At 36.0% G+C, this 23,695-nt stretch overlaps 1 protein-coding gene across 1 annotated transcript in view; it reads right to left on the bottom strand.

Annotated features, from left to right (window-relative positions):
• The window catches only part of CEP135 (centrosomal protein 135), a 75,980-nt gene that overhangs the window by 4,825 nt on the left and 47,460 nt on the right, over positions 1–23,695 (bottom strand). Inside the window, 11 exon segments of the mRNA NM_001075406.3 lie at positions 1,206–1,316; positions 3,394–3,498; positions 4,752–4,954; positions 5,796–6,005; positions 13,111–13,296; positions 13,579–13,689; positions 14,529–14,697; positions 16,719–16,774; positions 17,243–17,397; positions 17,471–17,586; positions 21,578–21,729. Of these exon segments, the coding sequence (NP_001068874.3) occupies positions 1,217–1,316; positions 3,394–3,498; positions 4,752–4,954; positions 5,796–6,005; positions 13,111–13,296; positions 13,579–13,689; positions 14,529–14,697; positions 16,719–16,774; positions 17,243–17,397; positions 17,471–17,586; positions 21,578–21,729 (1,563 nt within the window). The 3' untranslated portion in view covers positions 1,206–1,216.

The following is a 23,695-nucleotide window of genomic DNA, read 5'->3' as shown; positions in this document are numbered from 1 at the left end:
GGTCTGACCCATTCATTCCCATGTCCAATGTATGAGCACATCACTTTGACTCTTCCTCAAATATACTTCAGCTCTTTACAATCACTTTGGAAAACTGACTTGCCAAAATAAGCTTGAACATGTGTGTCCAGTGTGACCTAACAATTTCATGCCTAAGAATATACCCCAAAGAAATGTATGGTATCTATAAGGTACTAGAATGCTCATCATGTTTCTGTCTATAATAGCCCAAACTGGAAATGATCAAATGCTCATCAAAAACAGAAGGAGTAAATGGACTGTGTAAGTTTGCACAATGGAATATGATACAACAAGACTGAACCATCTACAAGAACACAGCAGTATAAATGAATCTCACAAAGGTATTGTTGAAGAAAAAAAGTCAAAAATATATTTCATTTATAAAATGTCCAGGAACAGAGAAAAGGCATTTATACTTTGAATAACCAAAACAGTTACTTTCAGAGCAGGGATTACAACCAGAAGTGAAGTCCAAGTTGCTCAGACGTCCGACTCTTTGTGACCCCATGCATAGTCCATGAAATTCTCCAGGCCTGAATACTGGAGTGGGCAGCCATTCCCTTCTCCAGGGGATCTTCCCAACCCAGGGATTGAACCCTGGTCTCCTGCATTGCAGGCACGGATTGTTTACTGTCTGAGCCAATTATGACCAGAAGGAAGCCCAAAAGAGAGGTTGTATTTTGTTTCTTGATCTGAGTGCAGGTTGCATATGTGTGTTCAATCTGTAAAAATTCACTCAGCTATATATACTATGATACAGCACTTTTCTGTATGTGTTTCTGTATGTATACTATAATTTACTTTAAAAAATCTGTCCTAGCTTTCAATATTAAATAATATTTTCTGTATTTGTCTATACTTTCACTATCTGTTATCTGTACCTTGAGTCTGGGGCTTTATTAAATATTACCCTGTGAGATTTCATATTGTCCTTTAATTTTTAAAGTATAATTTACATACAATACGATGCATGGATTATAAATGTTCAGTTCAATGAGATTTTACAATGGTATACAACCATGTAACCACCACCACCACCACAATACAGCACATTCCATTACTTCCAAAAGTTCTCGACTACCTTTCTAGGCAATCTCTTCCCCACCGACACAGAAAACAACTCTTGCAATTTTTATAACCAGAGATTCTTAGTAGTTTTGCTTGTACTTGGTGCTATTTGATACCTTTCTGATAATCAGTTTATATGTTCAGGAGAATGTAAAGGAGACCTCATAGTAGAACTAAGGGGTGGCGTGCGAAGACCATGCCGACGCATCTCTTGAATTGCTCGTTCTCTGTCAGTAAAGACAAAATAAGAGATTATACCAAAAAGTGGTATACAAATAAAAGGCTGTTATTGTTATTGGTTACATAATTTCTATTTAATTAGTATTTCTACTAAATTTAAATCATGTCTTTATATAATTTTTAAGTTGTGGATAAAAGATTTCAATTAAAGGAATATGTACTTTAAGAGATTGTTCAAAGCTCCTCTGAATATAGATTTTTCAAAGCTGATGCCTCCCCTCTCTGCAACTAGTTCTCCCACTTCTTGCACATAAATCTACCCCTCTTCCTTCTTCCTGTGTCAAAATGCCCAAATGTTAGAAGTAAAATCATCTGTTTTCTTTTATGCTTTCCTTCCGCATGTCTGGGTCTGTCCCATGAAGCATAGTGACTATGCTGCCACCTCTACTGTGGGCTGTTCAGTGCCTGGACTAGACTTTCTGACTTGAACTTTTCAATATCTAGGATTTCTACCTAGATAGGTGCTTCATAAACTTTTTTTCCTTATAATCCCCTAAAATTTATTTTTAGATGTCCCCTTAGATGTTCTGCTGCTGCTGCTGCTAAGTCGCTTCAGTCGTGTCCGACTCTGTGTGACCCTATGGACAGCAGCCCACCAGGCTCCTCCATCCACAGGATTCTCTAGGCAAGAATACTGGAGTGGGTTGCCATTTCCTTCTCCTACCCTCTGTCAAATTTTAATACACAGATACACTGTTAACGTACTGTAGCCCTTCAGAGGGCCACAAATCACTGTAACACCTAAGGTTTTTTTGCCATTCCCTCTTCCCCCAAGAACCCATATTGTTCCCTGTGGTAATGATATTGCCTCTTTAAGAATGCATGGTCTAGCTGGATGGTAAAGAGAAGAAAAGACATGGCTACATGGGTAGCGGTTTCCTTGGGGACCATGGACAAGAAAAAGGAGAGGAATTAAGGGGGTCTCTAACCCAAAGAAATAAAGAGCTTGGTTTAGGACCCTTGAAGAGAATTTCAACTGTCATTCAGTTTAGTTCAGTTCAGTCGCTCAGTCATGTCTGACTCTTTGCGACCCCATGAAACTGTCATTAATAAATGAAAATCATCATACACATTCAGTTTAGCATGTTCAGAAACTGATCTTCTAAAGTACAAGAAATTAACATTGCTTTCATGACAAAGATGCAATCTCAGGCTTCATCTCTCTTTGAAATCATAAATATTCATTTCCTAGCAAATTTCATCTATAATCTAAATTGCATATGACTTAAAAGTTTTTGATGTAAACGGATAAGAGTAAGATTAGAGAACCCAAAAAGTTGATCTAAATAAGCAATCTGACCACTATTTGAGAATTAAATCTTAGATATGTTGATGTCTATGGTATTAATATGGTAGGAAAGAATAATGGAAGAAAAGTTAACTTGACAAATTGATTTGCAAATTAGATTTGGATTTTAACTGTTAAACCAGGTCTCATTTCTATTTGTAACACTTGGAAATTAAATTTTTCAACATAATAAAGCTAATGAACTGAAATATAAGTGAGTGTGAAAATTACTAGCCTGTAAGGAATATATTGTAAAGATTAAGAACACAGGGTTTATAGTAGATTTTAGTCTTGGCTCTGCTATTTACTATTTGTGTGACATTAGTTTCTAAAAATAAGATAGGTACAATACTAGATAGTTAATAGGATACATACATAGCATATGGTATATATTTTTTAATTGCCCTTATGATCATCACTTACATGATAATTTGTATTTAGAATTTCCTGTTGGATCATAAAGTTTTGGCTCTTGTAGAATCCTTACTACTTTGTTGATTCCTTAACTATATCCTTTGAAATAATGTCCTGATTTTGCCCTGAGGAACGCTATAGCAAATGTTTATTTATACAATACTTGCTACTCTGCTATTTTATTATGGGGATATTATCTTATGCAACATGTATTGCCATTTTAGAAAAAATTACCAAAGGAATTTATCTTCCATATTAATGCCAAGAAAAGTTTGCTATTTATAAGCCATATAAAAGCCTTTTTGGAGTAGAATATAGGGAATAAATAAAAACACTGTCCAATGTTAAAAATATTTGCTTACCGTTCATATCTTTCAGTTGAAATCTGCCTTTTCAGAACATCAAGATCTGTTTGTAATTGTGCCATTTTAGCCCGGAGCATGGTGTTTTCCCGGCTTTGACTATTTCTTAAAAACAAATTTAAAAAAATCAAGTAAGTAAGGAAGTAACAAATACTCTGTTTTAAAGAGTCAAGTACATTTTGTTATTAATAACAACAAATGGAGGTGACATATAAGGATAAAAAAAGACTTTTCAACAATAACTTCATAATCGTCTGGATTCCCATCACAAAGTTTTCTTTTTCATTCATCTCATTTATTTAACAAACATTTATTGAGCTTTTAGTATGTGCTAGGCACTCCAGCAATGCTGGAGGTGCAAATTTGAGGAGACATGAATTGTAACACTGAAATGTAAAGTATTTTTATTGGCTCTTTCTTGACTCCTACCTCAGGAAAAGTAATATTTCTCACTCCTTTTAAAAGTTAATTATTGGGACTTCTTTGGTGGTACAGTGGCTACGAATCTGCCTGCCAACGCAGGAGACATGGGTTCAATCCCTGGCCCAGGAAGATCCCAAATGCCACAGAGCAACTAAGCCTGTATGCCATGACTACTGAGCCAACGCTCTAGAGCCCACATGCTACAACTAAGGAAGGCCGCGCAACTAGAGCCTGTGCTCTGCAAGAGAAACCACTGAATTAAGCCCAGGCACTGCAATGAGGTGTAGCCTCTGCTGGCCACAATTCAGAGAAAGCCTGCACAAAAGTACTGAAGGCTCAGCACAGCCAAAAATAAATAAATAAATAAATAAATTTAATTAATTTTTCTACTTATACTATCTATCCTGGGTTTCACTCCCTCTTCCAAAAATATGTCCGAACTTCTCCATCCTAAAAAGGCACCATCATCAATCTCCTAAAAAGTAATCCATATATTTATGAGGGTCAAATTTCATGCTTTTCAAAGTTTTTTTCCTAATCCATAGCATGAAACACTGCCAACTCTCCCCATCCTGAAATGTTCTCCCTTTCTCTGATTTTCTTCTGTTCCTCAACTGTAGACGTTTTTCGAAAGGTCACTCATTCACTTTCATGGGTACCATTTCTGTAGTGAACACACACAAATTACAACTCCAAACATGATGTCTCTTTTGGATTTCCAATAGGAGCTGCTACATAAGCAAAATATTTTGGTTTGTTACCACTGTTCCAACTCCCATCCTCTTCTCCCCAAAAATTGAAAAAAAATTTTTTTTTGTTCCTCCAGTATTTTTCTATCATTTTTTTTATGTTACAAGTCTACAAAAAACTACTCATATTGAAAAATTATTTGTGACAGACTATTTCCTTCACATAAGTTGAATTATGACACTTACAGTTTGCTTTCTGAAAGGGTCAACTTCTCTTTAAGTATCTGAATTTCTGTATCCTTCTCATGGGAAGTTAAGTGGGAATGAAATTCTTTATCTCTATTTGTAGCCAACAATGATTCAAGGTTTTTAATTGTATGTCTCTCACTCAACAGTTGTTTTTTTAACAGCTCTGACTCTGATTTTATATTTTCTAATTCCATTGTAACCTACAAAAACAAAGTAAGATTACCTCAGTACAATTTTAGACTTACTCTGAAATACTTTCTGGAGAGCTATACACACATCAGTTGCTTTATTCTGAGCACTGACTGAAGATTCTAAAATCCTTTTTTAAGTATAATAAAAACATCTTATTTTCACAATAATCTTTGTTATTTTTAGTTAGGATTTATTTTGACCATAAGACCTATTCCAACCCTCAAATAATTTTCTTTTGCATTATTTTGTCAAGAAAGGGTAATTAACATAAAACTCTAAAATGTGACCATTTTATCAGCCAGGAGGCCCTTCTGGTTTATTAAATATATATATTCTCATTACATAGCCAAACCAGTTTTGAAGCTTCTCTGTCTCTGAAAATAAAGTTACTACTAAATGACTGAAAACTGGAAACACTCATGTTTAAGAATACACATTGGGTTGTTTAACGCTTCAGTTTAGGAATGCAAAGTTTCAGCTTACTCGACTTTCAAATTAGAGTAAAATTTTTATCAGGAAAAATATTCCACTTAGGGAGGAATAAGCTGCTCAATTCTTCACATAAGTCTTAAACAGAAAATACATTGGGATATGTTCCTATTCTATAATTAGAAGACTCATGTTCTAAGTACCCATCTGCTTCAAAATAGCACCTAACTTCATTATCATATTTGCCAAAGAAATCTTGGCAATGAATCTAATAGTCAAATCTAGTTGTCAAAATCCTGTAGTCAGAAGTCACTGCTCTACAGGGGAAGAAATATATTGGGTAGTGAATGGTAAAGTAAAACAATCAGAGTAGGGCTAAATAAAATAGTGTGCTACAAGACAATCTTTTTAAGTTCTCACCCTCTCAAATTCAAGATTTTTGGAATTCAATTGTTGGGTCATAATATCTTTGCCTGAATCAAGCTTAATGCAAAGTTCTCTAAGAGATGATAAATCATTTAACACTGCTGCTTTCTCATCTTCTTGGTGTCTCAGCTCTTCTTCTAATCTAGAGATAGCTTTTGCCATTGATGAGATCTGAGATTCATAAGCATGATGTGCATTCATGTGCTGAAAATAGAAAAAGAAATCAGTATGAAATTAAAGTAACCCAATACTTTTAAAGGTTTGAATCTGTATAGCTACAATGTCATTTTATAAAACTATAAGAGCCAATTTTTGCAATTTAAAAAATTTTACAATTTTAAGATACACTCAAGAAGTTCTCTGCTATTTAAAGATGGCCTATATAAAGCTTAAAAAATAAGTCATGCATAATTATTAATCATGGTAACTATCTCATATATATATAGAAGATGCAAAGATGAAAATTATTGTTTTAGGATTGTGAACATAGGGATTGTTTAAGTTAAATTTTTCCTTTATAAACTCCCTTTGTTAAAACAATGATGAAAGTGAAAGAGGAGAGTGAAAAAGTTGGCTTAAAACTCAACATTCAGAAAACTAAAATCATGGCATCTGGTCCCATCATTTCATGGCAAATAGATGGGGAAACAACGGAAGCTGTGACAGACTTCATTTTTTTGGGCTCCAAATTCACTGCAGATGGTGACTGCAGCCATGAAATTAAAAGATGCTTGCCTCTTGGAAGAAAAGTTATGACCATCTAGACAGCATGTTAAAAAGCAGAGACATTACTTTGCCAACAAAGGTCCATCTAGTCAAAGCTATGGTTTTTCCAGGATTCATGTATAGATGTAAGACTTGGGCTATAAAGAAGGCTGAGTGCCGAAAAATTGATGCTTTTGAACTGTGGTGTTGGAGAAGACACTTGAGTCCCCTGGACTGCAAGGAGATCCAACCAGTCCATCCTAAAGGAGATCAATCCTGAATATTCATTGCAAGGACTGATGCTGAAGCTGAAACTCCAATATTTTGGCCACCTGATGTGAAAAACTGACTCATTTGAAAAGCCCCTGATGCTGGGAAAGATTGAAGGAGGGAGGAGAAGGGGATGACAGAGAATGAAATGGTTGGAATGCATCACCAACTCAATGGACATGAGTTTGAGTAGGCTGGGAGTTGGTGATAGACAGGGAGGCCTGACGTGCTGCAGTCTATGGGGTCACAAAGAGTCGGATACGACTGAGTGACTGAACTGAACACATCAAAAACATATATACTTACCACTCCTCAACTGCCTTGAGTTAAATTTTGAATTTCAAAACTGGAGTTTGCTTTAAAATTACATACCGAAAGTCATAATTAAATTTAAGCTAATAATAGTATACAATTTTATGAGTTTAATAACTGAAATAATGAGCAAAATTTGAAATACTTATAAGACCCTTTTTCCTAGAATGATCCATATTTAAAATGGAGTAATAAATAAATTAGAAATTATTAAAATGAGTAATAAATACAAATAAATATAAAGCTCTACTTCTAGAGTTTAGGAAGAATTCCACATTTGAAAATTAAATTATTACACAGTATTTACTGAAATCACCAACATTAAAAATCTAATGCAGTGATGTGAAGTTTTAATACATTTCAACAGTTGCAGAAAAATATTTGGATTTTCCAAATATTAATGAAGTAGTCAAAATTTCCCCAAATATACATAAGGCAATTTCATGTACCACATAAGACATGAACAATGACAAAGAACAGAAGAGCTAAAGAACAACTTCTGAGAATTAGGAGGTTGAGAAACATTCCTTTAGTTACATACTCATAACAGAAAAACATAGAAATAGTGTATTAGAGACCTAGGACTGCTACAAAATTACTGGAGGGCTTAAAACAACAGAAATTTATTGCCACACAATTTTGGAGGGTACAAGTCTGATTCAGATGTCGGCAGAATTGGCTTCCTCTGGAGGTTCTGAGGAACAATCTGTTCTAAGCCTCTCTCCAAACTCCTATGACTGCTGCCAATCCTCAGTGTTCCTTGCCTGCAGACACAGCACTCCGATCTCTGCCTTCATCTTCAATTGGCACTCTCCCTCGTGTATTCTGTGTCCAGACTTCTCTTGTCTCATAAGGATACCAGTCATTGGGTTATGGCCTGACCTAGTCCAGTATGGCCTCATCTCAAATTGACTACATCTGCAAAGGTGCTATTTCCAAAAAGGTCAAATTTCACAGGTACTGGTGGTTAGATTTTAATATATTTGGTGGGGTGGGGGGACATAATTCTAGCAACTCTCTGGCTCCCCCAAATTCACAAGTCCTTCCCATGTGCAAAATACATTCATTCTATCCCAATATTTCTAGCATCAACTCTTAAGTCCAAAATCTGACCTAAATCAGAACGGTAGGATTCTGGGAATGGTCCATCCTGGGGCAAAATTCCTCTCCCTCCATGATCTGTGATGCTAGAAAACAAACTACCTCCCTCTAAAATACAATGGTGGAGAAGAAATAAAATAGTCTTATTATGAAAGGGAGAAAAAGGAAGGAATTGAAGGAGTAAGTAGGTGTAGAGTAAGGTGACACTCAAGCAGGGCAAATTTCATTAGATTTCAAGGGTCTAAAATTAATGATCTCTACCTTGATGCTCTCTCCTTTGGGCCTGCGAGGGCAGCCACACCTCTTGGCCACAGTGGCAGTGGTGCTGCCTTACGGAGTCAAGGAGGGAAGAGTCCAGTCCCCTGGGCCTATGCCGTCTGGGCCTGTGGTAATGCAACAGCACCACCAGCTTTTGAGCAGCTCTGCTGGTCTCCCAGTCACTCTCAGAGTTATTCTTCCCTTTTCCTGAAGATCAGAGGTTTTTAACTCTTAGTTCAGTTCAGTTGCTCAGTCGTGTCTGACTCTTTGCGACCCCATGGACTGCAGCATGCCAGGCCTCCATGTCCATCACCAACTCCCAGAGTTTACCCAAAACTGACGTCCATTGAGTCGATGATGCCATCCAACCATCTCATCCTCTGTCAACCCCTTCTCCTCCTGCTTTCAATCTTTCCCAGCATCAGGGTCTTTTCAAATGAGTCAGATCTTTGCATCAGGTGGCCAAAGTACTGGAGCTTCAGCTTCAACATCAGTCTTAAAACCCAAGGAATGATCTCCTTTAGGATGGACTGGTTGGACCTCCCTGCAGTCCAAGGGACTCTCAAGAGTCTTCTCCAACACCACAGTTCAAAAGCATCAATTCTTCGGCACTCAGGTTTCTTTAGAGTCCAACTCTCACATCCATACATGACTACTGGAAAAACCATACCCTTGACTAGATGGACCTTTGTTGGCAAAGGAATGTCTCTGCTTTTTAATATGCTGTCTAGGTTGGTCATAACTTTCCTTCCAAGGAGTAAGCACCTTTTAATTTCATGGCTGCAGTCACCAACTGCAGTGATTTTGGGGCCCCCAAAAATAGCCTGCCACTGTTTCCACATCTACTTGCCATGAAGTGATGGGACCAGATGCCATGATCTTAAGTTTTCTGAATGTTGAGTTTTAAGCCAACTTTTTCACTTTCCTCTTTCACTTTCATCAAGAGGCTCTTAGTTCTTCTACACTTCTGCCATAAGGGTGGTATCATCTGTGTATCTGAGGTTACTGGTATTCCTCCCAGCAATCTTGATTCGAGCTTGTGCTTCATCCAGCCCAGCATTTCTCATGATGTACTCTGCGTATCAGTTAAATAAGCACGGTGACAATATACAGCCTTGACGTACTCCTTTTCCTACTTGGAACCAGTCTGCTGTTCCATGTCCAGTTCTAACTGTTGCTTCTTGACCAGCATACAGATTTCTCAGGTCAGGTGGTCTGGTATTCCCATCTCTTTCAGAATTTTCCATAGTTTATTGTGATCCACACAGTCAAAGGCTTTGGCATAGTCAAAAAAACAGAAATAGATATTTTTCTGGAACTCTCTTGCTTTTTCCATGATCCACTGGATGTTGGCAATTTGATCTCTGGTTCCTCTGCCTTTTCTAAAACCAGCTTGAACATCTGGAAGTTCATGGTTCACATACTGCTGAAGCTTGGCTTGGAGCATATGAGATGAGTGCAATTGTGCAGTAGTTTGAGCATTCTTTGGCATTGCCTTTCTTTGGTATTGGAATGAAAACTGACCTTCTCCAGTCCTGTGGCCACTGCCGAGTTTTCCATATTTGCTGACATATTGCATGCAGCACTTTCACAGCATCATCTTTCAAGATTTGAAAGAGCTCAACTGGAATTCCATCACCTCTACTAGCTTTGTTCGTAGTGATGCTTCCTAAGGCCCACTTGACTTTCACATTCCGGGATGTCTGGCTCTAGGTGAGTGATCACACGATGTCATTATCTGGGTTGTGAAGATCTTTTTTGTATAGTTCTTCTGTGTGTTCTTGCCACCTCTTCTTAATATCTTCTGCTTCTGTTAGGTCCATACCATTTGTTCTTTATTGAGCCCATCTTTGCATGAAATGTTCCCTTGGTATCTCTAATTTTCTTGAAGAGATCTCTAGTCTTTCCCATTCTATTGTTTTCGTCCATTTCTTTGCACTGATTACTGAGGAAGGCTTTCTTCTTTCTCCTTGCTATTCTCTGGAACTCTACTGACCTGTTTTCTGCTTGTAAGATCCAAGGAGTTCAGCCTTCCTTTCAATCATCCTATTTCTGTCCCTTTCAGCCCAAGCTGGCAGTGTTTCTGCTGAGGTGACTGCCTGGATCTATGGGTTACTCACCTAATTGCTTCACCAAGAGGTTGTCTAGCCACAGTCTCTTTCCTGCCTCCAGAACACCCTAACTGTACAGGCTAGAACTTTTCCAAATCCTTGAGTCCCGGTTCCTCTCTTGCTTAGCAATTCCTTCCTCAATTTGTCTCTTTCCTTCACATCTTACTACAAACAGCAGGAAAAATCAGGCTGCATGTTTCACACTTCACTTGGAAATTTCCTCAACCAAATATCCAAGTTCATCACTTTTAAGTTCTACTTTCCTAAGAGCAGACCATACTTCAGCCAAGTCCTCTGCCATTTTCTAAGAATCACCTTTCCTCCAGCATCCAAAAACATGTTCCTCCAGTGCATCTGAGACCGCAGTGGAAGAAACATTCTTATTTCTGGACAACTTCCATTCATAATGATTTACGTATTTTGTAAATAATAGAAGTTATCTCTATAGCTTTCCTGTTCTTTCTGAGGCCTCACTTTTAATGTCTACCTTTCTACCAACAGTCTCTTCAAGGTAATCAAGGCTTTTCTATCAGGCTCTCAGAACCCTTCCAGAATGTATCCGTTACCCAATTCCAAAGACCCTTTTTAGGTTTGTTACAGCAGCATCCCACTTCCTGGTACCAACGTCTGTATTTGTTTCCTAATGCTGCCATAACAAATTACCACAAACTAGCTAGCTTAAAACAGAGAAACGCATTCCCTCCCAGTTCTGGGGCCTCATGTCTGAAATCTAGGTTGTCAGCAGGATTGGTTCCTTCTAGAGGTTCTGTGGGAGACTCTGTTCCATGCCTCTCTCCAGCTTCGGTGACTGCTGGCAATCTGTGGGGTTCCTTGCGTTGGTAGACACTTCATTTCAATCTCTGCCTCTGTCTTCATGTGGCATTCTCCACTGGGCCTTCTGTATCTGAATCGCTGTTATTTTATAAGGACACCAGTTACCAGATTAGGGTCCACCCTACCCAGCAGGACCTCATTTTAACTTGATTATATCTGCACAGTCACGTTCACAGGTTCTCAGAGCTAGGAACTAAATATATTTGGTGTTTGTGGGAGGCGGTGCATAATTCTACACACTATGAGTAATCAATGCTTTCTTCTGAAAAATGAAGATCAGCTAAAATACTCCACCAACAAAATGAAAGGAGAACCAATAACCAACAGTTCTACATCAATCTAACTTACTAAGGATTTCTATATTTTAACTCAACTCAAAATTTTATTAAGAGATTTTTATTAGACTCTATGGGAAAAGTTTGTTTAAATCCACATGCAAAAGAATGAAATTGGAGCCTTATCTTATTTCATATATAAAAATTAACTCAAAATGGACCAAAGACCTCAACATAAGAGCTGAAACTAGAAAACTCATAGGAAAAAAAAAGGAAAAAGCTTTGTGATGTTGGATTTAGCAATGATTTCTTAGATATGACACCAAAAATACAGGCAAAAAGAAACAAATAAATTGGACTTCATCAAAATTTAAAACTTCTCTGCATTAAGGATAAGACTGAGTGACAAGGTAAGACACTAGATGGGAGAAAATATTCACAAGTCACATATCTAATACAGGACAAATATTTAGAATATAAAAACAACTCCTAAAACTCAACAACAAAAACAGCTTGATTTAAAAAAATAGGCAAAGGATTTAAATAGACATTTCTTAAAAAAAATATACAAATGGCCAATTAGCACAAAAAATATGCTCAACATCACTAATCATCAAGAAAATACAAGTCAAAACCAAAATGAAATACTACTTCACTCCCATTGGGAAGGCTATTATTAAAAACAAACAAACCACACACACACAAACAGAAAAAACAAGCATTGGTAAAGACGTGGAGAAACTAGAACCCTAACACTGCAGGTAGAAATGTAAAATGGTGCAGACCCTGTGAAAAACTGTATGGCAGTTGCACAAAAAAATTAAACACAAAATCATACTATGATCTAGTAATTCAATGTCTAGGTATATCTTAAAGAACAGGAACCAAAGACCTGAATAGATATTGTATGCCTGTGTTCATAGCAGCATTATTCTCAATAGCCAAAGATGGAAATAAACCAAATGTTCATTGACAAATAAATGGATAAACAAAATGTGGTATATACAAAAAATGGGATATTATTCAGCCTTAAAAAGAAATGAAATTCTGACACATGCCACAACATGGGTGAACCTTAAAATTTAAGTGAACCTTAGGGCTAAATGAAATAGCCAAATTCAAAGGAAAGTAGAACAGTGGTTGTCAGTGGTTGGGGGGAGTGAGTATTCAATGGGTACAGAGTTTAGGTGGAGAAGATGAAAATGTTCTGAAGAAGGACGGTGGTACACTTAAAATGGTAAATTTGATGTTATGTGTATTTTACTACAATAGAAAAGTAATGGAACTCTCAAGCAAATTATCAGAATTAATGACGAAATATTACCATTCAATTTGATTCTACCAATGTTTAAACATCATTTTGATAAAGTGCCTTTGAATGTTTTCTGTTTTACTAAATTATGTCTGTACAAGAAAAATATTATATATATATATATATATTACCTCCTGAATTTCTTTTTCTAGCAGCTCCACTCTCTCTCGAAGGTGTCTCCTCTCTGTGTCTATAGAAAGAAGTTCCAGTCGAACTGAGCTGCTTTCTCCCTCAGCTTGATGGGCTTTGACTTCCCAGTCTTCAGCGCGGTTATGAAGCATCTGAAATCTATCTAACAAATCTTGATTTTCTTTTTCCTGGTTTAATCACAGTTAAATTGTTTCTAAATTAGTAATGGTCACTCACTGAAAACCTATGTCATAAACATACAACACATTGGGATTTTGCTTTAATTTAGGAAGCATAAGCCATCTGTGCAGATACTATACTAAATAAGACATGTAAGAAAATATACAAGGACAACAGGCAAGATCTCCACTTTCATATGTTAATATCTAATAGAGGAGGCAGAATAAAGAAACATGAAAAAGTTAAAACAAAATCAGTCTTAAATTCAACCTAACCAATGCTTTTTTCACCTTAGCAGCCATTAAGCTCTCCCATCGTGACACTTCAGTTATGTAATTATGAACTCTACTCTTCATTTCTTCTTTTTCTTGCACTGCTGCTTCTAATTCCAATGAAATTTGCTATAAATCAGAAAATTGAAGACAATATAAAATGAATGTAGCACCTAATGAGTTCTACTTATGTTCAAACAGCTCTTTCCGAATTTGGGGACTAAGACAGAGTAGGAAAAAAGGAAAACTGTTCCTAAGTATTATTTTCACATGTTTTTTTGACTGATCTTGACTTTTTAACCAATTATTACCATATATCTCCCACAATATAACTGACCACATATCTGGTACTTAAACTAAGGGCTCAGGAATTAATATTTTTAAAAATATATATATCAGCAATGTGCTCTATAATGAGTAATTCAAAAAATGTAAAATATTTAAAATAAGAAAATCACTGGTTTTCTTGGTATGATCCTTTAAAAACCTAGTACAAACAAAGCCAATACCTTTCAGTATTTGCCATTCTAAAATATTCATTAATTAGCTTGTAGGTAGGTAATCTCTAAGCCACTGGAAGTAAGTACAAATAATTAAAATCTACCATGGGTCTTTAAAACACAGCAACTTTGCCTTGGGAGTGATACTGGGGTCCTCATGCAGTAGACTGACAAAGATTTCTGCCACAGAGAACACCACGCTCCCAGCTTCAGGATTCCTTGCAACAAAGCCTACAATGGTGTCTGATGGTTTATTACTGCTATAATATACAGAAGTATTCTAAGCCACATTTTAAAATACCTTTATAAACAATATTCTCCTTAAAGAGTTCTTTCTTTTGTTGCTCATATTTATATAATTAAAATTTAGAGGACATAATATTTAGAGCTTTAAAATTTAGCAAACATTGAATATATTGTAAAACTGCATATTATGAAACTATCAAAGTTTATGTACTGTGCTCATACCTGGTTTTCTCTTGCCATTGTAGCCAGATCATCCTGTAATCTTCTGTTTTCCTTAAAAGACATTTCTTTAGATCTTCCTACTTCATCAAGTTCTTTGTGAGCCGCATCAAGCTGGCGCCGGAGGCTGCTTATCTCACGGTCCCGATTAATCAATGTTTCCTTTAGGTGGCTGTTACGTGAGTGGGGTAGCAATAATAAAGAAAGCTTTTTGGAAAATTTAGTTTATTTAAAAGGAAACTATTTTACTCTGAATTAAATATACTAAGAATGCAAGAAATTACAACTATGCAACCTATGGATTGGGATAAAATATTTGCAAATGATACAACTGATAAGCGCATAATTTCCAAAATCTACAAACAGCTCATACAACTCAATAACAACAAAAACAATCAAGCAATCCAATCGAAAAATGGGCAGAAAACCTAAATAGACATTTCTCCAAAGAAGTACAGCTGACCAATAGGCACACGAAAAGAGGCTCAACATCAGTAATTATTAGAGCAATGCAAATCAAAACTAAAATGAAGTACCACCTCATACCAGTCAGAATTGGCCATCATTAAAAAGTCTACAAATAATAGAAGTGGAGAATGTGTGGAGAAAAGGGAATTCTCTTACACTGCTGTTGGGAATGTAAACTGGTACAACCACTACTGAATAGTATGGCGGTTCCTCAAAAAAGCTAAAGAGTTATCATATGATCCAGCAATCTTACTCCTGGGCATATACCCAGACAAAAGTATAATTTGAAAAGATACATGCATCTCTATGTTCAAAGCAGTACTATTTACAGCAGCCAAGACATGGAAGCAACCTAACTGTCCACAGACAGACGAACAGATAAAAAACATGTGGTATATACATATATATATATACACACACTAGAATATTACTCAGCAATTTAAAAAATGAAATAACGCCATTTGCAGCAACATGGATGGACCTGGAGATTATGAGATGCGAAGTGAAATAATTCAGAAAGAAAAGGACAAATTGATATCACCTCCATGTGGAATCTAAAGTATGACACAAATGAACATATTTATGAAAGAACAGACTCACAGACATGGAGAACAGACTTGTAGTTGCTAAGTGGGAGGAGGTAGGGAAGGGAAGGACTGGGAGTTTGGGATTAACAGTTGCAAATGAATGTATAGAGAATGGATAAACAACAAGATCCTACTGTGTAACACAGGGAACTACATTCATTATCCTATAGTAAACCATAATGGAAAAGAATATGATAAAGAATATATACATATAACTGAATTACTTTCCTGTAGAGCAGAAATTAACACAACACTGTAAATCAACTATACTTCAATAAAACAGAAAAAGAAATGACAACTACTGAATTAAGACACTGATTAATTAGGTGAAGACATTTTAGATCTCTACCAATCATTATGTGAAAATAAAGTCTTAAAATACATTTATTATTATAAAATTAAAGTAAAAACAGAAGATTTTCAAGTGTTAGAACATAAATGATTCAATTGGTAAATATTTATTTAAATGTTTTAAGTCCCTACTATTATATAATATGTTGCTGAGTCATGTCTGACTTTTTGTGACCTTATGGACTATAGCCTGCCAGGCTTCTCTGTCCATGGGATTCTCCAGGCAAGAATATTGGAGTGGGATGCCATTTATTTCTCTAAGGCACTTTCCCAACCCATGGATTGAACCTGTGTCTCCTGCATTGCAGGCAGATTCTTTACTGCTGAGCCACCAGGGAGGCCCATATAATATGTAAGGGTATATAAAAGAAATACAATTAGTGCTTTTTTTCTTGAAGTAGAGAGACCAGACACAAAATGTAAAATCTTGCAACCATACTTAAAAAGGTTTAGATGTGGAATAAATTCAGTACTAGCTGCTGAGGTAATCTAAGTTTTGATGATTAGGGCCTGCACAGGATAACTGCCGTAGAAATAAGGAGTAAGTAGGTGTGTAAAGGAAAAATTAATAAGACATAATTGTTTAGATGCCGATGACAGAGGAAGGGAGAAAGTTAGAGGATAACAATGTCTATGCAGGAGATTGAGAAAACGATAACTTCCACTGACAAAAATAGGAAAAGTGAAAAAAGAAATTTTCCTATTGCCAGACTGCTATCCAAACAGATAATGCTGCATTCACTGAAAATTTCTTAAAAAGCTGGATGCCATTCCATCAGTTACTTACTTCAGAGAAGATTCATACTCTGAGACTGTTATCTTCATCTGAGTAATAGTTTTTTCCTACAGAAATTATAAAAATATATCAGATTCTAAACCATTCATATAGAAGTATCTCCAGTTGAATTCTAAAATTTATCACATTTATATAGTTTAAATTCAATCACATAACATGTTATAAAAGAAGGCTCTAAGTAAAGATATTTCCATGTACCAAATATATTTCACATATTGGCATATTTCTACCCACTCTAAGAATCTGAATTGTTCCTTGAGTTTGCTGTAATCATATATGATAAACTTGTATTCTAGAAATAGAACTTTTAAAAATTCAAATTATTGGGATAAAATGAAATTTAAACATATCAGAAGAGATGGCTCTGGGTCTTGGGAACTCACACATGGTTCTTATGAAATAAAAACTGTATATCTTGTAAAGCAATTATCCTTCAATTAAAAAAAACTGCATATATGAAACAGAATAAGATTTTCTGTTCAGATAGCAGATAATATTACTTAATAGTCCCATACTTTACTAGCTAGGTTTTCATGCAAGTTTGCAATCTTTTCTGTCTTCTCATCCACAGTCTCCTGAAGGATGTCTTTTTCTTTATCAATAACACCAATGGTCTTTTTCATTACATGAGCCTCTTCATTCTGTGAAGTCATCCTGAGGTGTAGTTTACCTATAAATGAAAAGAAAGGTTTCTTAGACAAAGTAAATTAGGATCAGCAAAAACAAAATTTAAGAACACTTACCTATTTTTTCCTCCAGTATTTTAACTTGTGCTTGGGCTGATTCAAGTTCACTTCTTTTCATGTTAAGTCGGTGCTGATAATCCTCAAGTGACCGCTGTAGTTGCTCATTTACTAGCCTAAAGAGTCAGTGGACAATAACAAATGGGATTCTTTATTTCTGGTGGAAATAACTTTTAAAAAATGAAAGATCTTAAAAAACAGTTTGCTTATTTTAAAAGCTTCTTTAATTTCTTATTTTAAAGCTCTTTCAGTATAATCAATGGCATTATATTATATTTATTAGTCTTCTCTTCAAAATATTCCACCTTCCTAAAAAATAATATAGTGTAAAAATAAAATTAATTGTATGTAATTTTTCTAGAGGCTTCCTTGTAGTTTTAAAGCTTTTCTCAGTTTTCTATCATCAACTCTCTTTCTCTTAAAACTTATTTCCAGTAGTCAAGGCAAAGTCCTGTTTTTATAGAATGGCCTCATACTTCAAGATTCTGACCATCCTGACCAGTGAGCTTTTAATTTTGCTTCCTATTCTGAATATTCCGAATACCAGACCATCTTACCTGTCTTCTGAGAAATCTGTAGGCAGGTCAAGAAGCCAACAGTTACAACCGGACATGGAACAAGAGGCTGGTTCAAAATTGGGAAAGGAGTACGTCAAGGCTGTATATTGTCACCCTACTTATTTAACTTAAAGAAAGAGTACATCATGTGAAATGCTGGGCTAGATGACTCACAAGCTGGAATCAAGATTGCCAGGAGAAATATCAACAACCTCAGCTATGCAGATGATACCATCCTAATGGAAGAAAGTGAAGAGGAACTAAAGAGACTCTTGACAAAGGTGAAAGAGCAGAGTGAAAAAGTTGGCTTAAAACTCGACATTCAAAAAAGAAGATCATGTCCAGCAATCCCACTGCTGGGCATACACACTGAGGAAACCAGAATGTAAAGAGACACGTGTACCCCAATGTTCATCGCAGCACTGTTTATAATAGCCAGGACATGGAAGCAACCTAGATGTCCATCAGCAGATGAATGGATAAGAAAGCTGTGGTACATATACACAATGGAGTATTACTCAGCCATTAAAAAGAATACATTTGAATCAGTTCTAATGAGGTGGATGAAACTGGAGCCTATTATACAGAGTGAAGTAAGCCAGAAAGAAAAACACCAATACAGTATACTAACGCATATACATGGAATTTAGAAAGATAGGAACAATAACCCTGTATACGAGACAGCAGAAGAGACACTGATGTATAGAACAGTCTTATGGACTCTGTGGGAGAGGGAGAGGGTGGGATGATTTGGGAGAATGGCATTGAAATACGTATAATATCATATATGGAACGAGTCTCCAGTCCAGGTTCGATGCACGATACTGGATGCTTGGGGCTGGTGCACTGGGACGACCCAGAGGGATGGTATGGGGAGGGAGGAGGGAGGAGGGTTCAGGATGGGGAACACACATATATCTGTGGCGGATTCATTTCGATATTTGGCAAAACCAATACAATATTGTAAAGTTTAAAAATAAAATAAAAAAAAAAAAAAGAAGATCATGGCATTCAGTCCCATCACTTCATGGCAAATAGATGAGGCAACAATGAAAACAGTGAGAGACTTTCTTTTCTTGGGCTCCAAAAATCACTGCAGATGATGACTGCAGCCATGAAATTAAAAGACACTTGATCCCTGGAAGAAAAGCTATGAAAAACCTAGACAGTGTATTAAAAAGCAGAGACTTCACTTTGCTGACAAAGGCCTGTAGAGTCAAAGCTATGGTTTTCCCAGTAGTCATGTACAGATGTGAGAGCGGGACCATAAAGAGGGCTGAGCACCCAGGAATTGATGCTTTTGAACGGTTGGAGAAGACTCTTGAGAGTCCTTTGGACAGCAAGGAGATCCAACCTGTCAATTCTAAAGGAAAACAACCCTGAATATTCATTAGAATGACTGATGTTGAAGCTGAAGTGCCAATATTTTGGCCACCTGATGCAAAGAGCTGACTCACTGGAAAAGACCCTGATGCTGGGAAAGATTGAGGGCAGGAGGAGAAGGGGGCAACAGAGAATGAGATGGTTGGATAGCATCACCCAATCAATGGACACTGAGTTTGAGTAAACTCTGGGAGATAGTGAAGGACGGGGAAGACTGCTGTGATGCAGTTCGTGGGGCTGCAAAGAGTTGGACACAACTGAACAACAATAACTTCTGAATACAGACATGTACCAGAATAAGACAGGCCATTCCATTTAGGCTGCTTTCCATCTTAGAATGTACATTATGCCTTGCAAGGAAACAAGAGGGGGAGAAAGAAGTTTCCACCTTAGTTCTTCCTAAATAGTATTCCTTAATTAAACAAACACAGCAAGTTCTTGGTCTTACTACATTGTTTGTTCTGATTTTGTGTAACAAGTGTTTCCTAAATCTGGCCACTGTTCTCCAAGCTCATTGCCACTGTTTGACTCCTGGTACATTGTCTCCACTGTTCTCCATCAGTCTCTTAAGTCTCCAAATCCACCTTCCCTATTTTTGCCATAGTTCACTTCCTAACAGGCATGTTATTCATGTCACTCCCTTGGTTAAAATTTTCTGTTTATTCTCCATGTTTATATGGTAAAATCCATTCACTCTTAGTTATCATACTATGTTCTTTATAACCTGAGTCCAACCTGTAGATACAGTCTAACTGGGCCATACTGACCTCCTTACCATTTTTTAAGACACATCACCTTTTAGACTCTGTATAAATATTCTGATTTTAGATTTCTTTGAAAGAAGAATGAGAATAACAATGACAATGACACAGGTAGCAAAAATTTTAGCAATTCCACACTATGGAGTACAAATACTGGGTTGACCAAAACGGTTAGGGTTTTCGTAAGATACCACAGAAAAACCCCAAGGAACTTTTTGGCCAACACAATAATATGAAATACAGGCATATCTTGGAGATATTGTAGATTTGGCTCCAGACTACCCCAGTAAAGAGAATATGGCAATAAAGTGAGTCATGTGGATTTTTGGTTTCTCAGGGCATATAAAAGTTATGTTTAAGACTCACAAACATAGAAAACAAAACTATAGCTACCAAAGGAAAAGGGGGAGGGATAAATTAGGAGTTTGGGATTAGCAGATAAAAACTAGTATATTTAAAATAGATAAACAACAAGGCCCTACAAATTAGTATGTAAAAAATAGATAAACAACAAGGTCCTATAGCACAGAAAACTATATTCAATATCTTATAATAAACCATAAAAGAAAGGAATATGAAATATATATGTGTATATATAAATATATATATATACTAAATCACTTTACTGTACACTGAATCACTTTGCTGTATACCAGGAACTAACACAACATTGTAAATCAACTATACTTCAGTAGGAAATAAAATTAAAATTCAAAGCCATTAAAAAATAAGTAAATTTTTTAAGAAGCTGTGTTTAGATTATACTGTAGTCTGTTAAGTGTGCATTACATCTGAAAAAACAATGCACATACCTTAATTAAAAAAAACTTTATTTCTAAAAAATACTAACCATGGTCTGGGCCTTCAGTGAATTGCTGTAATAGTCAAAGCTCACTGAAGACAGATCATCATAACAAATATAATGAGTTTGAAATATTGAAAGAATTACCAAAATGTGACACAGAAACACAAAGTGACCAAATGCTGTTGGAAATATGTCACCAATAAACTGGCTTGACACAGGACTGCCAAAAACCTTCGATTTGTAAAAAACACAACATCGGTAAAGAGCAATAAATTGAAGCACAATAAGACAAAGTATGTCTGTATCTGTTAGGGAGATGTTTGAAGGAGGCAGATACAAAAATTTGCCTTCAACCATATCAATCTATGAGTCTTTAAAAGTACAGGTACTCAAAACCTACCCAGATTCATACAGTAAATAAAAACCTCCCGAGATCAGTCCCTCAATCCATACTTTACAAAGGCTCCCCTGGTCATTCTGTCATAAGGGCAGCTTTGAGAATTACTGCTTTTCAAAGACTTAGCCCAAAACACCTCTGTTACAAACCATAAATAGTCACAAGCTAATTCTCAGAAGTGAAATAAAACTTCAGTAAACTTACCTAAGGGAGTTCATCTCTGTTTTCTGATGAGATGAGTCACCAGCCACATGGCTAAGTTTTTGAGCTTGGAATTTTGCTTTTTTCTCTAAAGACTCCATTGTTTCTTTCATTATAAATATTTTAGACTTTAATTCACATTTTTCGTTTTCAAGCTATAATTTTAAAAATTAATAGGGATATGTCTCAGTTTCTTTTCCTTAAGCACTCTTTAATAATATTTCTGGATGAAAACTAAGGAAATAAATTGGATTTATTTAAAAATACATTAAAAGTCATGTTTTAATGTATTTATACTTTAGGTTCTAGATGTAAGAGCAGATAAACAAATTTATCTCTCCTCTTCAATATCACTGAAATCAAAGATAAAAGGAAAGGCAAGAAAAGAAGAAAAGAATATGTCCATAACAGCAATGAAACAGGAAGGGAAAACACCAGCATAAAAAAATTTCTAAAAAAAGTAGATAGGACTGAATTGAAGAAAAGTCAGGACAGAAAATACTATAACTCAACACAAAATGGACAAGACTTATATAAAGAAAGTGAACATTTTCCTCAAGAGCACAAAACACAACCTGACGATGTAGACACACCATCTTTCAGAAGGGGAACACAGTATTGGAAATGGATTAAAGTTTCCTAAAATAATTGTAAATTCCATGAAATTTCAGTAAGAATCCTAACAAAATCTTTTTAAACTAGATAAGTGACTTAGATTTCATTCTTAAATTTATTTAGGGGAAAAGAAAGTTAAGAAAAAAAACAGTAAAAACTGGGGGGAAAAAGAATGCAGCTAGACTTGTTTTATGAGATATCAAAATAAATTTAAAAGCTACTATAATTAAAACAGTATGAATTTCACATGTGGACAAGGTAAACATATCCCTGATGTAAATTTTAAAAAGGTAGCATTTTAAGAAAGTGGGAAAAGAATAAACTCTTTAAAAACTAGAGTTGGGACAGCCACTCATTGGAGACAAAAAATAAGCTAGATTTCTATTTCATTTTCTATATAAAAACAAATCCTAGATTTCTATTTCATTTTATATACAAAAACAAATTCTATCTATAAAACTCAAAACCAAGAAATACTAGTGATAAATTTAAGTCTGCCAGTTAAGATGGCAGACTGACCGCACACATTTTTATCTCCTCTTCCTCTAGAAACAGTGCTAAAATGACAGTAAACAAGGTTAAATAAGATACTCTTAAGGACAAAGAGAATAAGAAAGAAAACAAGGGGGAACCGGTGACTGCAGTAACTTGTAGGAATATTCACTGCAGCACTGTTTACAGTAGCCAAGACAGGGAAGCAACCTACATTCCCACTGACAGAGGAATAAAGATGTGGGACATATATACAATGGAATATTACTCAGCCATTAAAAAGAATGAACTAATGCCATTTGCAACAACATGGATGGACCTAGAGAGTGTCATACTAAGTAAGTCAGACAGAGAAGGAGAAATATTGTATGACATCCCTTATATGTGGAATCTAAAAAGAAATGATACAAATGAATTTACTTACAAAACAGAAAGAGGCTCGCAGACTTAGAAAACAAACTTATGGTTGCCAGGGTGAAGGGATAGTTACGGAGTTTGGGAAGGTCGTGTTCATATTGCTATATTCAAAATGGATAACCAACAAGGACCTACTGTATAGACATGGAACTCTCCTCAATGTTATGTGCCAGCCTGGGCGGGAGGGGGATTTGGGAGAGAATGGATACGTGTGTATATATGACTGAGTCCTTTCCCTGCTCACCTGAAACGACTACAACACTGTTAATCAGGTACACCCAAATACAAAGGAAAAAGTTTAAAGTCTGAAGGAAAAAAAAAAATTGTGAAAGACAAAAAACAGAATAGTGGTTCAGAGTGGAAAAAAAATACAATCTAAAGCAGTTTCTGAACTTAGGAACTAATGATGTTGACACTAAATAATTCTCTGTTGTGGGGGCTGTCCTGTGTATTGTAGGTTGTTTAGCAGTTCTCTCTGCCCTCTGCTAACTAGATTCAAGAAGCACTTTTCCCCCTTAATTGTGACAGACAAAATTCTCCAGGTACTGCCAAATATTTCTTAGGAGGCAGAACTGACCCCAGTTGATAATCACTGAC

The sequence above is a fragment of the Bos taurus genome, chromosome 6 (assembly GCF_002263795.3).
Source record: "Bos taurus isolate L1 Dominette 01449 registration number 42190680 breed Hereford chromosome 6, ARS-UCD2.0, whole genome shotgun sequence".
Lineage (NCBI taxonomy): Eukaryota > Metazoa > Chordata > Mammalia > Artiodactyla > Bovidae > Bos > Bos taurus.
The sequence above is the reverse complement of the archived record's forward strand: the minus strand, read 5'-3'. Positions and strand labels throughout refer to the sequence as shown.